We start from the raw sequence: 15,738 nt of genomic DNA, 5'->3' as shown, positions 1-15,738 counted from the left end.
AAACTGTGGCATATCCTTTCTCTGTAATTTAGGCCAGGGATCCTCAACTACTGGTCTGTGGAACTTTGGCAGGGAATCAGCTCAATCTGAAGAAGTCCTGGCCCCACCACCGACATGATTAATGAGGAGCAGCAGGGCCTTGTGCTTGGAATGGTTGAGAAACCCTGACTTACACAATGCATGTGTTAGTCTTGGTGCCAGGGTCTCATCAGGACTTATTATGGACCATGAACAACAATTACAATATCAATGTCCTTGTCAGAGAGAGAAAAAGAATAAAAGGAAATTAAATTGGCGAATTAATCAAATTCACAGTGTGAAAATGTCAACGGCCCAGCTCAGAGACTTCTGTTCCCGTGTGGCATGGCACAGGCAAATCAAGAAGGATGAATGAACCCTAAATGGCAAAATGCATTTGAGCTGGTGGACTTCATTTCAGACACGTGGTCCTGTGATGCTGGGAGCAGAGGCGTCCAGCAGGCGGTGAGGCTCTCTGCAGCTCTCTGCACACCCACCGGCCTTTTCTCAGGAACATTAGCGGGTCAAAACCAAAAGCCAAAGTAGGATGAATAAGCTGCAGTGGTGCTCTGTGTGAGGCACTCAGGCCGGGAGCTTTCAGGTCCTTCAGACCTGGAGGAGGTGATGGACGAGGAGTGTGAATGGAGCAAATGCGGAAAAGCCCATGTATCTAAGGGTCGCTCTGAAGTGTGATGTCATTATAAGGGGAGGGGCATTTATTAAGACACGCTGGATTAACCTCCCGAAATTATGAAAATAAATGTTTGGGGGGTCAGTGTAAACCTGGTGCAATGAAGACAAAGAGATTTGTGGGGCTATTTACAACAGTTTTAATATCACAACTTAAAAGAACCAGGCGCTTCCAGGAGACTATTCAAAGCAGCAGAAATTTAGCGGTTTGGACATGAATTCTCTGCGATGAAGCAGTTCATGGTCAGTTCATCAGCATGTCTCCATCTATTGGATATCGCAGATCTGCACACTCCGCTGCAAAGGTACACAGAGCGACTACAAAGATGCAGCGAACACTCCAGAAGTGTCACTCTTATGGGAAACAAGGCAGTGCTGGCCTGACCTGATCCAAGCCTCTCTGTTTGTTCTGCCGCATGCAGTCCTATCAGTTCACCTACAGATGTTTATCTGCTACTGGTCTTTATGAGCAACACGATCATTACTACCTTTAAAAAAATCTTAATCATAGCAATGGACACAACAAAGCCTCCATAACCATTTGCTGTATTTTTTTGATCCCACTAGATGGTGCTTTGAGGCACAATTTGTGACTTTTTCTGATCCGAGAGCACCATCTAGTGGGGAAAAAAATACAGCAAATGGTTCATAAAGTGTCATTTTGTCCATCGCTATTTAATGGTATTTATGGCATCACTCAACATTCATAGCTCAGGTTAAATTGTGCTTTGCTAGCATACTACGCTTTTGCTAGCACACCAAACTAATCTGCACCAAAAGTAAATACCTTTGTAGTATATCTTTAACAGAAAGCTGTGTACCTAAATATTAGACATTTTGGCAATATCAGCTCCCCTTTCAAAGAGAGACACCCCCCTATAAAAGCATACACTACCCAATGCTACACCAAAACAAATCTACCATTACATAAAAACGCACCTCTCATGTTAGTAATGCACGTGCAAGCAGGTATCTCAGCCAATCAGTGACAGCTGCAGTGGCTGACGTCACCATTGCATCATGGTATTAAAGCCTGGGTGGGGGAAGCCAGAAGAAACCATCGAACAGGAACTGTACAGATGGTGCGTATACTGAAGGTGCTGCAGTCATAATTACACTGAGAAAGGCGGCTTTGCAGTGCAATGGATGGCCTCTCAGGGGTAATGGTTTAGGTCTGACAAACTGATCTGTAAATGTCTGACTAACATAAGGGGAACACACCTCTGTCTCTACTGCTAAAAGTAGGTCCAGTTACCTGAATTAATTTTTTTTGTTAAGGTCATTCTCAGAGGACTTGGGGGATATGAGTTTCTCTTTTCAAATTTGAAAACTGGATTTCCTGTTTTCTTTTCATCAGCTTGGAAAATCTTCCATCCGCTTGCCAGTAAAAGCGCGTTGCATGCCATCGAGCATGCTGTGTATCACTGCAGTAGGACACATTCCAGTACTGGGTCATAAGCCGCCTCATATTTCCTCCTTTCTGCCAGTTTGAAGCAGTTGCTCCTAAAACTACTCTAGGTGGCACTCTTACAGAGATTAGCAAAGAGACCCCAGCTGCAGATGAACACCACTGATAATACAGAACAGCTATCTGTAGTAATGGACAAAATGATGCTTCATGAACCATTTGCTGTATTTTTGACCCCACTAGATGGTGCTCTTGGCTTACTTTGGGCCTTGCTTTATGCCCATTTTTGAACAGAGAGCACCACCTAGTGGGCTGTTCTGTCTTTGTTCACTCTCTGAGGATCCCACCATATTTACATTTGCATACACATCCTAAAGAATGGCTACAGATAAATATTTCCATAACATGCATCGTGGAGAACTAATCTGGTTCGGCTTATGAAATCAGGTCATTAACACCACTTTGCAGTAATATAAAAATATCTTCATCTCAATTAAACACCATAAAATGTACAGATAAATCAGCGGACACAATGGATTATTCCAGATTACAGTAATTCTTATTGTCAATGAACATTTTTAGACAGTGTTAAAAAGCATATTCCTCTGTTATTTTTGAAACAGCAAAGAGGAAGGTTCAGGGTTTTAGCAGAAGCATAAGAAAATGATCCTCCGTGATGGTCTGCAGTCCAGATTGAGGGTGCAGGTAAGACCAGGAATGAACATTAACACATGAACCTTAACACATGAACCTTAACACATGCCTGCACATAACAGGATCAGTATGATGCACATGCGGTACGACCGTGCTTAAGAAAAGTTGTTATATGACGTACAGAAATGCAGCGATGTCACTGTAGTTACCCTGAACAAAAACCAAATGAACAAAAAAGACAATGCTAAAAATATACACTTTATATTTAAAATATTTTACAAGTGCCTTGAATTTATAGATGAAAGAGAAGCATTTTCCTGTATATATGGCTTCCTTGCTCTTTCATGGGATGTAGTGAATAAAGATTGAGTCAGTCAGACCTCATATTTCTGACTGTAGACAATGGGGTTATACACCGACCTACAAATATCAGTGCTGATTATTAGGGTTACAGTGCACTTAATAATATGTATCTTGCTTGCACACGTAGCCTCTGGGATAGGTTCCGGACCCACCCCTGCAACCGGCAAGTGGTTATAGAAAATGGATGGATGGAATATGTATCTTGCACGTTAGACAATTTCATCTCTCATCCAGGAGATCACACCATTCATTTTTAATGAATACTTCCTAAGACGGCACAACTACACATATTAAATAAGACATGACAAGGTGACGGACATATAACAGCACAACAGCTGTAGCGGGAAGGAGCAGACCTGCTGGGCCGGTCTACCAGGTTGGCATCATGTCAGGGAACCACATGCGGCCCAGGTACTTGGACACCTCGTTGTGGATCTGCTCCAAGCTGTAGCTGTTGTCCGGGACGAGCACCTCCTCCATGATGGAGAGCTGAGTAAGGCGGCTGCCGCACATCTTGACGAACTCGATGAAGCCGCTGCAGGTGACCTCGCACTCGCCAAGCCCAATGGCCGTCAAGTTCTTGCAGCGCTCGGCGATGCGGATCAGCTCCTCGTCCAGCGGCTCCAGTCCATTGGCACACACCACAAGCTCCACCAGCCGGGGGCAGTTAAGCCCGATGCGGCCCAGCATCTCCTTGCTGACGGCCCGGCCGAAGTAGAGGTGGGTGACGGGCGTCTGTTCGCAGAAGAAGGGGTCGAACTCCTCCTCATAGAGGAAGAAGTACATGACGATGTTGACCTTGGGCGAGTGATGCACCACGGCATCCCAGCTGCTCTTCTTGATGGTGTGGAACTGCGTCTGGCCGGGGTTCTCGCTCACCACGTCGATGCGCAGGTGCTCCAGGTGCACGTGCTTCTCCGAGGACAGCGCCAGCAGCAGCTCGTCGCTCAGCAGGTGGTAGTTCAGCGCCAGCTCCCTCAAGCCGTGACACTGGTCTGCCACACACAGGATGCCTGCAGACACAGAAGGACCTCAGCAAAACAAGCTAAGATGCTATATTACAGTTTAGCTACTTCGCAACTTACAACTGAGTGCAACTGTATCATTTACTGGAGCAATTCAGGTTAAAAACTTTGCTCAACAGACCTGCAGCTGGATCCCTCAAAAAATACGTCCTCAACCACGACATGAACTGTTGCTGCACCCATGAAAATTAACCCATAAAAAACGCAGAAAATGCTTATCTTTTATTTTGTCTGTTTGCATACAATTCAGAGATCAAAAAATATAAAATTTGAAGTCTGTAGATTGTGGTTCATCTGTAATGTTTCCCAGAATAAACCAAAGCTATGTAACTCAGCATTTTGGTGTGAGAACTAGATTACATTACCTTAGCACCTTAACAGCTGGCCTTAAAGCTTATCTTGCACTTAATACTTTCGATAAAGTTGCACATTCTGAGTAAATGCCTTCTGTCACTCAGTTACTGTACCACTTTCTATAAACTTCTGAGCCATGGACACACTGTGGTTAATCCCAGCTGATCTATTCAGAGGCACTGAGCACAGAATCAGGGTTATAAAAAGCATAGACCTCTGATGTCAGCGACTGGCGTCATGGCCGGACCCACCTGCGGGTGAAACGTGAGGACAGCTGCTCATCTTCAGCAACTTGAGCGTGTCACTGTTGTTGGCCACGAGTACCTTCAGGGACGGGTCATCCACGGGCGTGTCGTCAATCTTTATAGACGACAGGGACTTGGAGTTCACGAACACCACGGTCAGAGCTGACACAAAGTGTGACTGTGGCAGGAAGAGAAACAGGCACGTCTTTGGTTCGCCCAGTTTGGCCCCACTGTCTGACTCCATCACAGTCCAAGCAAGCTTGGCTGAGCCCTACCTGGGATACGTTCATGAAGCTGGGCCTCGCTGTGGAGATGAGTCCCAGCGTTTTGATGGTGCAGTTCACCAGCTGGGACAGGATGTCACAAGCGGCCTCTGCAGATTCTGTGCAGCTGTCAACCTGAAAGTGCAGGTCTTCAGTTAAATAAATGCCAAAAAAAGTCCATTTTACCTGTGGGCAGCATTTCCTCACCGAAGACTAGATGCCCTGACAGGTGACGCCTGCTGTGGACACTCGGTGTGAGTCAGGGAGCCTTACCTTGAAACTGACATACTGCAGATGCTGTGCATGTCTCTTGATGATCTGCTGGATCAGGTCGGGGTGGGTGGACTTCAGGTAGGACGTGGCCGGCTGGTTCAGTTCAAACTCGAACCTCCTCCACAGGTCAGGGATGTGGAAGACATCGTTCCAGGGGCGGCACACCGAGGAGGCACGGGCGCGGTCCACCAGCGACAGGTACTGGAAGATGTGCAGCACCACGTGATGAGGCAGGTTGCCCCAGTCCTCCACGCTGTCGTGCTGCTGGGACTGGCTGCAGAGGAAGCCCACCGCCGCACTCCTACGTCGCTTCACTGCCCCGTCACAAATGGGAAGGACTTCACTATCCGGCTTGATATTTAATCTTCCTCGCTTCATCCTGTAAAAAAGAAAAAGTGACCCAGATCCGATCCGGACACTAAGGAGGACATACTGGTCCAATCACAGATCTCCCAGGTTTATATTACATTTCCTAATGAAAAGTTAGGTAAGCTGGTAAACAAACTTTATTTATAAAGCACTTTAAAAACAACCTTTGTTGGCCGAAGTGCTGTATAGAGAGTAAATGAAAACAACCAAACTAATAATTAGATGCTGTTGGAATGACAACAATGGATTTTGGTGCAAATTGTCTAAAATTTAATCAGTTCCCGAACTTACATACAATGTGTCTGGACAATTTGAATAAGATACATGAAAGACTTCTAGTGTTACTCATAAGATCAAATATCTTCTGTAGCCGTTCTTTCCTTTGCCGCCACTACGCAGTCTTGCTTCAACATTGGTGTGAAGTGCCTCAAAATGAAATCACATGCAGATCTTCATCCATATAATGTTCTTGTGAAGTAACAATAAGATATATCAAATACTTATTGAGTTATCAAATTCAAGTGTCTTCTGCAGTCACCCTTCCCTTTGATGCCAGTAAGCAGTGTTGTGCCCGAGGATACGAGTGAGGAACACTGACCCACCTGATGCTCAGGCAAGATGGATGGATGGAGACAGTGTCACACTCGCCTACTTTCATTTTATTCTCACTGAACAGATTGTGACCTAACCCTGACCCCCACAGTCTGAAGGCCTCTCCGGATCAAACTAAGCCAAGCTTGACATTCAGATGCTTCATGACCGTCATGCATCACAACAACCTCAACATTTGTTTCCATCTGTCAACTTTTGTCAAAATTTACAGTGCTGTGCAAAAATCTGAGAATGAGAAGAAAATGTTGAAATGATCTTCATGTTGGTGTAAGACTATGGCATTATGTCAGTCAAAGTGTGTCAGCTTAGCCATTTCATCACCTCTCCTAAAGTCACCCCAGTGTTTGCAGTAACTATCCAACACACCCCAGTATTTTTTGATTAGTACCACTACTACACCCTGTTTGGCTAATTAATTCCTCATTGAGTTATTTAATGAATTAAGTTCATTAATTAAGATGGTGAAATTTTATGCGTGCATGGAATGGTTGAGGTGCCCCTGAAGAGAGGTTTGGGAAATGAAGCCATGTTCGTCTTGCCATCCAACTAGATATCAATAACTTTTTGGGGAATCTTGTTGCTTTTACTGTGTTAATGATAATATCTATTGATATATTTTCTAATATTAAATTGTGCTGTTTTCTGAGCAAAGATACACTTCATCTTACTACGCAGATACATAGCTTTAAACATTTTGTTTGCATAAGACTTGTGCACAGAACTGTATGAGTATCACTACTATACATTTACTAGTACTGGTTGTAATACTACTAGTAACCCTATAATCATTACTCATAATGGTGTTATTGCAGTATTGGTTTTGTCAGTATCTCCAACAGTAAGAAGGAATCCCAACATCTGATATGAACACTCAGTGTTCATTTAGTTCAGTAGCTGTAATTATCTTCTGGTGAAAGTAAATTAATCATAAATTAGCATTCATCTCGGCGATGTGGCCAATGATTGTGAGGTGAACCCCAGCGGTGCGAAAAGGAATGTGAATTTTGATTAGGATGAAGAGACACACACGGCTCGCCGTAACCTCGTGATGTTGTTGCACGGGTGGGCGCGTCCTCTTAAAATGTCCTGAAACATACAGTATGCACGGGATATACTGCACTGTGACAAATACTGCAGCTATTAATAATGATTAATAGGATTACGCGGTTTAAGATTTCATATCAAACAATGCTTTCAGGATGCTTTTAATTACTTTTGAAGGTGTTCAAAGGGAACTCGACACGCTGAAATACATTATGGCAGCTGACGCTGAAACAAACTTTCATATTGCATCCTACAGCCTATAACTGCAAATAATGTTTCAATCTAACGTAAACAGAAAGTTTGGCTTTATTATTCAGCGAAATGATCACTGCCCAATAAACAAACAGCCCGAAGTACTTCCATGTAGCCCCAAAATTGCTTATAATAAAGCTGTTTTAGCGAATTTCATGATACTGCGGTGGTACTTCAGATCAGATAATGAGGCGCCGCGTGCTAACTTACTCGGATTTTGCTTGGTTCGTTTCTTGATTCATGTCGCATTTGTTGCTGCGCCACCCCTACTCCTAAGAGCAGCCATCGCCACAGATTACCCCAGATCTCTCCCTTTGGAATATAGGCCAGCAATGTCCCATATAAGCCTCCCCCCTGGCAGCGAGCCCACTTCACAGCTTGGGGCTGGAGGCTCGAGCGCCGGCTGCACGTGAGAGCCGCGAAACATGGATTCGCGCAAAGCGACCACGCGCAGAAAGACGCACAAGAGGCGTTTGCTTTCCTCCAATAAAACGCAGGGCCACGTTGAACAATACGGCATAAAAATAAGCATGCATGTGGTTTGGGACAAACCGATTTATAAAATATTTACTTTTATCATGTGATTACTCTTAATACTGTTTACTGAAAAACACAATCTTACTTTTCCAATAGGTTACAGGACGAAGAGATTTAACTGTAAAAACAAATACCAGTTCTGTGACTTCCTAAAAAAACTTTCTTGTCATGTACGTAGTATCAATAACTTCTCGTGTCTGTGTATTTACAATAAGTGTATACTAGTCAATGAAGGGAATTCATTGCAAAATAGGAAACCAAATAATAACCTTTCATAACGACATTGTGCGACACACTAAACCAAAGGCATGGATTTATCGTTGTGGTATGAATAATACCGAAAATTTCGTAATAAGTATAATTACGGCATCACATGCCCTGTAATTCCTAACACTATGAACCTGCACTAACAAACAATAAAAGGTCACTAAATGTAGATAATTTCAATCCTCTATGTCCTGTACGTACATATGGCAGAATCGACAATAAAAGACTTTGACTTGATAATTGAAATCATTTGCATGACAGACACGCTCTTCTGTAATGCGTACATGCATATTTACCCCCAATTTACTGCAGGTTACTCACCTACAAGGTCTCGAGCCGCTGTAATTCGTATAGTAATTAACCGTAGTGGCTGCAGCCATGTGACGTCTTCTCGTTTTCCAGTGTTACCGCTTTTATATGACTTCTGCTCAAAATACGTATCATAAACCCTGTAATTTATTTATGCCAGAATCAACGGAATAAAATCGCATGTTAATAAACCCTAATACAGTTTAATCAATTATGAAATGATATAGCTTACATACATTTGTTTGACGCATTTAGTTTAAGGTTTTAAACTGTATTTCTTTTAATTACAATCAGCAGTCCAGACTCGCTGTAAACTTCTTTGCCTCTGCTGTGTGAATCAAAACAGCAAAGCTTTGAGTAAAAAAAAAATAGGCCTACCTTGAGTGACAAGTCAGGCCACCATTGATCGCGGACTCCGATTTGTTCAACAGTTTCCTATTGGACAGACTAGTGTGTTTATGCATGTTGTTGTTAGCGTTATAGAAGTCGGTGTTAATCCCCTGAAAAACTGAAATTTATACAAATTCTGACGATGGCGGGACCGTGAACATTAGGGAAACATGCTTATATGAGATGATGATTCAGTCTATATGAATTAAATGCCTTGCATGTAATCTATGCATGCTGTCATGCACAACATATGGAATACGTTGTGCTTTTATTATACAATATTATTATTACTATGATTACGGTTGCTGATTCCGGATGTGATTATTTTCATTAAAAACACATAGGTTTTAAAATGCAAGCCATTTGCTGAATGCGTGGCTCGTGAGCCGCCAGGAGGCGATTAGCGCGCGCAGCTCCGAAAGTAGGTCAGTGTGTCAGGCAGCAGTAGCGCCAATGTGGGGAACAAGCGACTCGCCAGTGCCAGCAGCAGGGAGAACCAGCATTAGTATAAAAAGTAAGAAATAAGATATAAGAATATTATATTGCACCGTGTTATTGTAGGAAGGGGGCGCAAATGGAATTGTATGGACGGGAAAAATGTGTAATGAATACATAAAATAGATTTTGCTTTCAGCACTGTTGCCTCATACCTCTGGAACGAGGGTTCGAGTCTCCGCCATGGCTCCACGAATGTGGAAATGGCATGTTCTCCCCGTGTTATCCTGGGGTTTCCTTAGGATACTCCGGCTTCCCCCCACAGTCCAAAAATATGCTGAGGTTTATTGTAGTTACCAGATTGCCCGTAGGTGAGCTCTGTGAGAGTGACTGGTGTGTCAGTCTGCCCTATGATGGGTCGGCGCCTCGTCATGAGTTGTTCGCTGCCTTGCGCCCGGAGCCTCCGGGATAGGCTCCAGACTTCCCGCGACTCTGAATAGGATAAGCGGTTTCAGAAAATGGATGGATGGATGCAAATCCGCAATATATATATTTTTTGTACAATACAAAAGTTCTTCGCCGTCCTAACATGGCGTAATGAAATGTGTGCAGCAGCGACATCTGCTGTTCAGTGGAAAAACTAAAACTTAAAAACTGAGACGCCTGTCTGAAGAACATGATTAAACCATACACTCAAAAATTGACAATCGTGTCTAACCGTGGCTATAGACTAGAAAAAATATGATAACCTTCATATCCTGAAGGAAAAATACCCCGAGTTAATTGTGATTCCGGATCTGAGTTAAACATTATTTAATGGATAACATTATTAAGCTTCTCATCAGGTTACGCATATAGAGGTGAACATCCATCACCGTCAACAGAAATCTGATTTAGATTTTTTTAGAACAAATTTCTTATTCCACAAGACTAAAATCACTACATCTGGTAATGAATCAAACTACACTAATTTATGTAATATTTTCTACTGATTTCTTCACAATGAATATTAAACAAGACAGCGTAAACGTATCAGATCTCTCTGTGATTACAAAATTTTTGGTAATAAAATGAATCCCTGTAACACTGTATTTGGGAACCTTTGAAATATACCCTAAACTGTTTAACTGGCTTGTTTGTGATGTCTTTGCACATACAAAGACGTCTTACAAGATTTTACTGATGCTGTGATTGCAATATTTATACCATTATTTGGCCAGAACTTGCACATTGTAAGAAAACTAGTTTATTGGAATTTCTGGAATGTTATTAATTTATTTGTATAAGTGCTTTGGGATATGAGGTTTAAACTGAACACCAATCTGAACACTAGAAAAGGCTTACAAGTTTGTATTAGACTCAACACAGATGGTGCAATTCTGAGAAATTAAACACCATTTCAAAAGCAAAATTTAGAAAAGACTTTATATTCTGAGGTAAATAAAAGAAAAAAAAAATACAAGAATATTAATTTCCCTGAAACTGTCATTGTGTCACATAGGACAAAAATAACTTCTTTAGACATATCACAAAGATTTTTACACGGTTAAAAATCTGAACGTTGTACAGTTTTAGGTCTGTTTGGCTCACTTTGAGTCCTTAACAAGTCAATGTCACATTTTGTTTCCCAGATGGCTGCTCCTAACCCAACAGAGCTGATCTTCATCATCATGCCTCCAGTTTGCAAGCTCATTTTCAAAGGTGTACGTGGTTCTAGTGTCCTTACATTCACCATAGTAACCAACATTATCTGCAGCTGCCTTATTTCCGCTGGAAGTGCCCAGTCGTTCATGGCTCCTGCTCCTGCGGGCCGGATCAGACCGGGCCCCCGGGGGGCCCTTACAGCTTTTCTTCCATTTCCTCCTTTCTTCCGCCTCAGCCACTTTGTTGTTCTCAGGCTCCACATCTCTGTGCTTCTCTTTTTTCTTTTTCTTCCTTTTCTTTGCGTCCTCCGTCTCATCTACTTGGTTTCCACTGTAGTCCTTCTTTATTTTTTTTGCCTTCTTCCTCGGTTCCTGTTCTGGCTGGGGCGATTCCCACCAGCTTTCACTCTCCAGAACCGCCGCTTTCTTCTCCAGAACCTCATCTTCCTCGTTCCCAATCTTACAGGCACCTTCCCTATCCATCCTCTTCTCACATTCTGCATATTTCCGGTTCTCAATCTTGCCGCCAGCCTCCTGAGCACTCAGCTTTTTGCACTTATTTTCACTCAGACATTCTTTAAAATAAGCAGATGCAGGAGGGCAGACTGACTCATTCTTTTTTGGAAAGCCGCCAAGGCCGTCTTTTAAGGTGACAGTCCCTCTGTCGGGATGGTCATCCTTCCGGTTATCGGAGGTGTGCGTTGTGTGCTGAGAGCTGGACTTGTTCCAGGAAACCTCAAACTCTCTGCTGTATCCCCCCATCAGCCCCCTGTGTGTTCCAAGCATCTTCTGTGCTGGTTCAGTTTCCTTAATGGTAATTTTCCATTTGTACCTATCCTCATCACTGGGATTACTTTGATCTGAATTCTGACTGATGCTCACCTCAGTGCAAACCCCTCTATCTAAGTTTCTAAGGCTGATGAGGAAACTTTTGCCATCATCAGACACCCTCCTTCGCCACATGGACTCATTGCATGGGGGGTGGGAGTTCTCATACGGCCCCAAATAGCTTGTATGCGGGTAGTGGTTGAGTATGTAATTCAGGAACTCTTCCGATTCATACACCTTTTCTTTCTTTCTGTGTACAGTAAACCAGTGCTTACCGCTAGAAAATTCTCCGCCTGTTATCAAGGAGCAACTCTGGTGACGCTGATTAGTTGGTGGCCACGTGTTCTTGGCGAGGTCCCGTTTTGTGTGATTCTGGCTGATTGTTACCCGGAGTGGGCTGTACGGTCCACTCGGCCTTGAATGCTCCTGGAACGGAACATGTCCATCGCCAATGGTACGCTCCCTGAAGGGAACTGGGATGATTGTGTCCGGGGAACAAACCACAGGCTTTTTGGTTTCTGAGAAAAGGTCTTGTACAGGCTCCACCTTTACATCTCTGCTTCCTTCATATAAAGGAACTGGAGGTATGCAGCTCGACTTTTCTTTTTTGATCACCTTTCTTGCACACTGCACTTTGGCTAAACCACGCTTGGAGCAAGAAAAGAGACACAAAGTCAGCACAACAAAATTGAGTGTTAACATAAAAATGAGCACTAAAATAAACTAAAACTAGATATTAAATGATAGATTCCCAAAGTGTTGACGTAACCTTACTAATATGTGGAGAGATTATTGGTAGATATTACTAGACATAACCGTTCGAGTGCGATATTCACAAGGGCGGCTTCTCCTGCTTAAAGCATTACAAGGCTGTACCTGGGCTCTGTGAAGAAGGGCAGTGAGCAGTCTGATGGACTGCAGCCTCCTCTGCACCAAAACGAACTTCCTCTCCTCCCAAAGCTGCTCCTCCTTCTCCTCCCAAAGCTGCTCCTCCTTCTCCTCCCAAAGCTGCTCCTCCTTCTCCTCCTGGCTCTCCACATGTGCCTGCGTCTGCAGCGCCCTCCTCTCAGACTCCTCTTTTCGTCTTTCGGCTCGCCGCCGCAGCTTGTCCTGGTGCCTTTTTAGCCGCTGGTCCTCTCGTCGCTTTCTTTGGTTCAGGAAAAAGCAGCAGATTGCATTAGCACAGCCCGAGCCGTCCTCGTCAGACACTGGAACGGTTATGTTCTTATGTCACCTATTAATTAACTCAGGTTTACTTTGGATTGGTAATGTATTCTAGATGTTTCAAGTGTTTAAAACACATAAAACACATGAGGTTCTACTAAAGGACAATCCACTCTGCTGTAAACACATAGTAAGTGCAACACCAGACACTATGATATTGATATATACACACTGCTCTTTGTTAAAAATTCATCCCCGTGTGATTTTATTCCAATCTGCCACACAAGGTCAAAATGGCAGCTCTGGTGACGTCTTCTACCTGTCAGCCTCCTCCTCCCTCTCGTATCTTTTCTCCCTCTGCCTCTTCTCCTCCAGTGCTTCCAGCTGCCTTCTTTCCATTTGCCTCTTCTGCACTGCTGCCTCACTCAAGTGGCTGGTTAAGTCTAAGCTTACCTAAGAAATATGCACAATTATTAGCAGTGCCACTGCAAACTGAGCAATATTAAAAACGCTTAGATCCTCACCCTTGAGTCACAGGTTAGGTCCCTGCCGGCTATCCTCCCCCCCCCCTGCTTCCACACACCTTGACGTTGCACACCAAGGCTTTTCCATCGCTCTCCTTTAGCATTAGCCTCATTCCTCTCAGAGACTCCATCGCATTCCTAAGGTCCTCACGCTGCCGGAACTGAAGGTAAACATCAAAGGTCTGCAAGCCGGACACGCTAAAGGCATTAGACAGCTTACTGCCCGTCTCCTCTCTGTAAACATCAAGAGTTGGAATGTCCATGTTGCGTATGGGGCCGAAGTGTTCAAACACCTCCCGAACTATCTCCTCCCTGGGTTTCTGGCACCGGGACTCTGAGGTACTGAACCACTTGCAGGGAAGACCATCCAGGTGCAGCGTATCTGGCCACTCCTCTTCATCCTGGAAGAAGGACTCCCACTCCTTGCGAGTTGGGAAGTCTGTACTGCATTCAGAAGCAAGGACCTGGAAAGTTCTGTCCCCAGCCATGCCATCCAGCGTCTGCCCATTCAGCTTCTGACACAGCACCTTGCCCAAGGCTTTGGTTTCTAGCTCCGCTTCAAAGCGCACAAAATCCAGAGTACTCTTAGAAACACGTATGGAGGTGAACTGGAGGGGGTGCACCATCTGCTTAAGCCTGGCCATGACCTCCCAGTTGGACACTGCCTTGGCAGGCTCCAGTAAGTCGGCCCACGTCACTGTAATGGCCAGCTTCGATATGGGCTTCAGGAAGAGACGCCTGCCGAAGCACAACTCCACCGCTTCAGAGGAGTCATGAATAATGGTCGCAGCCATACTAACTTTTATGGCCTACACAGAAGTGAAAGACAAAAATTGCACCATTAACCACTACAGAATTGTATTTTACAGTGACACCGTTACGCAGATAGCCACAAATATTTACACAGGTAGTCACGCTTGCCATCTTTAACCTCAAAAGTAAGCTAGTTTACCTAAATAAATCGCTTTGGCAATGTTCCTCGTTAATCTACTGTGCAAATTTAACCGTCTCTCATTATACAATTATGTAAGCTTGAAAGTTATTTTGCTTTGCGCTAAAAACCAGTCAATCGCTGCAGAGAAACTTCATTGTCAGTTTACCAATTGAACTCAGCTACAACACAGAGAGTAAAGCAGCTTTTGCCAGTCGACGAACTATGCAAACACACCTTGATAACACACTCGTCTGTTGTGTAAACACCAAAGGGAGTCCACTGATCTGAAGCTTGCGAAACAGCAAAAATTTAAGAACTATCTAGTCGACGGTCTTATTTTCGCACGAATGTGAGGCTGCCATAGATAGCTGGCGCTAGCAGTAGCCATGCAGGCTAACACTGCTCGGGTCAGAAACTGCCATAATGGCAGCTGTACGTACACCTAACGTGTAAATCGTTTCACGATGCGGGAAATATTACAATTAAACATACATGCTAACTATACATATCTACTTTAATTATTCCAAAATACCTTTTTAACGAGGGAACTCTAGCCGTAAGCACTTCCGGGTTCTTGCTACTTACGCCGCGCAGTTACCCCCGCAGATCGGAGGCTCTCCAAGCGGTATTGGCGCTCCCAACGGTAGAAAGACCGCGCTCATGTCTTTACTAAAATGGTTATTTGTCATAGCGAAAATTGAAACTGTATAGACTCGTTAGAGTCCTAGGCAACGAATAAAATATTTAAAATTGTGATTTATAATACATAAGTAGATAAAACTATATATAAACTGATATAAACTCAACTTAATGTACTAAAATACATCGAACTGAATAAGATTTTATTCTCAATAACCTAAGACATTAAGTCTTTGCTCCTTATTTAATTAATCTGTATTATTATCTCTAGCATTTTCTAACACTACAACTTGCTGGACGGATTATTGAGAATACAATTGAACGTTATAATCTTCTTTACGCTGCTCGAAACAAGTATAAAGCCCCGTTGGCTGATACAACAAATATTTTAACTAAACGTCTTAACAGGAAAATACTATTGTTTATTGTGAAGTAATATAACCCCGTTAAAGTTAATTATGATGAAAAAGGATCTAGGACGCGCCCCTTTTCCGAATG

At 43.5% G+C, this 15,738-nt stretch overlaps 2 protein-coding genes across 7 annotated transcripts; both read right to left on the bottom strand.

The window, feature by feature from the left end:
• Positions 1-2,834: 2,834 nt before the first annotated feature.
• Positions 2,835-9,080, bottom strand: fbxl3l (F-box and leucine-rich repeat protein 3, like). Of its 4 annotated transcripts, none has more exons than XM_023791673.2 (6): positions 9,062-9,080; positions 8,696-8,798; positions 5,294-5,672; positions 5,033-5,155; positions 4,764-4,935; positions 2,835-4,146 (listed from the first exon to the last, which is right to left on the bottom strand). In XM_023791673.2, exons 2-6 carry the CDS (start codon positions 8,752-8,754, stop codon positions 3,503-3,505), a joined length of 1,377 nt encoding a protein of 458 aa, XP_023647441.2. In that variant the 5' UTR covers positions 8,755-8,798; positions 9,062-9,080; the 3' UTR covers positions 2,835-3,502. The 4 variants fall into 4 exon arrangements, with proteins under 4 accessions (XP_023647441.2, XP_023647440.2, XP_023647439.2 ...); XM_023791672.2 differs by lacking the exon at positions 9,062-9,080 and adding an exon at positions 8,920-9,046 and having other exon boundaries at positions 8,696-8,823; XM_023791671.2 differs by lacking the exon at positions 9,062-9,080 and having other exon boundaries at positions 8,696-9,016.
• A 1,651-nt stretch (positions 9,081-10,731) lies between these two features.
• Positions 10,732-15,738, bottom strand: LOC140577598 (uncharacterized). Of its 3 annotated transcripts, none has more exons than XM_072717709.1 (5): positions 15,187-15,738; positions 13,727-14,476; positions 13,463-13,596; positions 12,856-13,126; positions 10,732-12,627 (listed from the first exon to the last, which is right to left on the bottom strand). In XM_072717709.1, exons 2-5 carry the CDS (start codon positions 14,459-14,461, stop codon positions 11,122-11,124), a joined length of 2,646 nt encoding a protein of 881 aa, XP_072573810.1. In that variant the 5' UTR covers positions 14,462-14,476; positions 15,187-15,738; the 3' UTR covers positions 10,732-11,121. The 3 variants fall into 3 exon arrangements, with proteins under 3 accessions (XP_072573810.1, XP_072573808.1, XP_072573809.1); XM_072717707.1 differs by having other exon boundaries at positions 15,134-15,737; XM_072717708.1 differs by lacking the exon at positions 15,187-15,738 and adding an exon at positions 14,836-15,127.

The sequence above is a fragment of the Paramormyrops kingsleyae genome, chromosome 10, assembly GCF_048594095.1.
Source record: "Paramormyrops kingsleyae isolate MSU_618 chromosome 10, PKINGS_0.4, whole genome shotgun sequence".
NCBI classification, from domain to species: Eukaryota; Metazoa; Chordata; class Actinopteri; order Osteoglossiformes; family Mormyridae; genus Paramormyrops; species Paramormyrops kingsleyae.
Note: the sequence above shows the minus strand (reverse complement) of the source record. Positions and strands in the feature narration are given on the sequence as shown.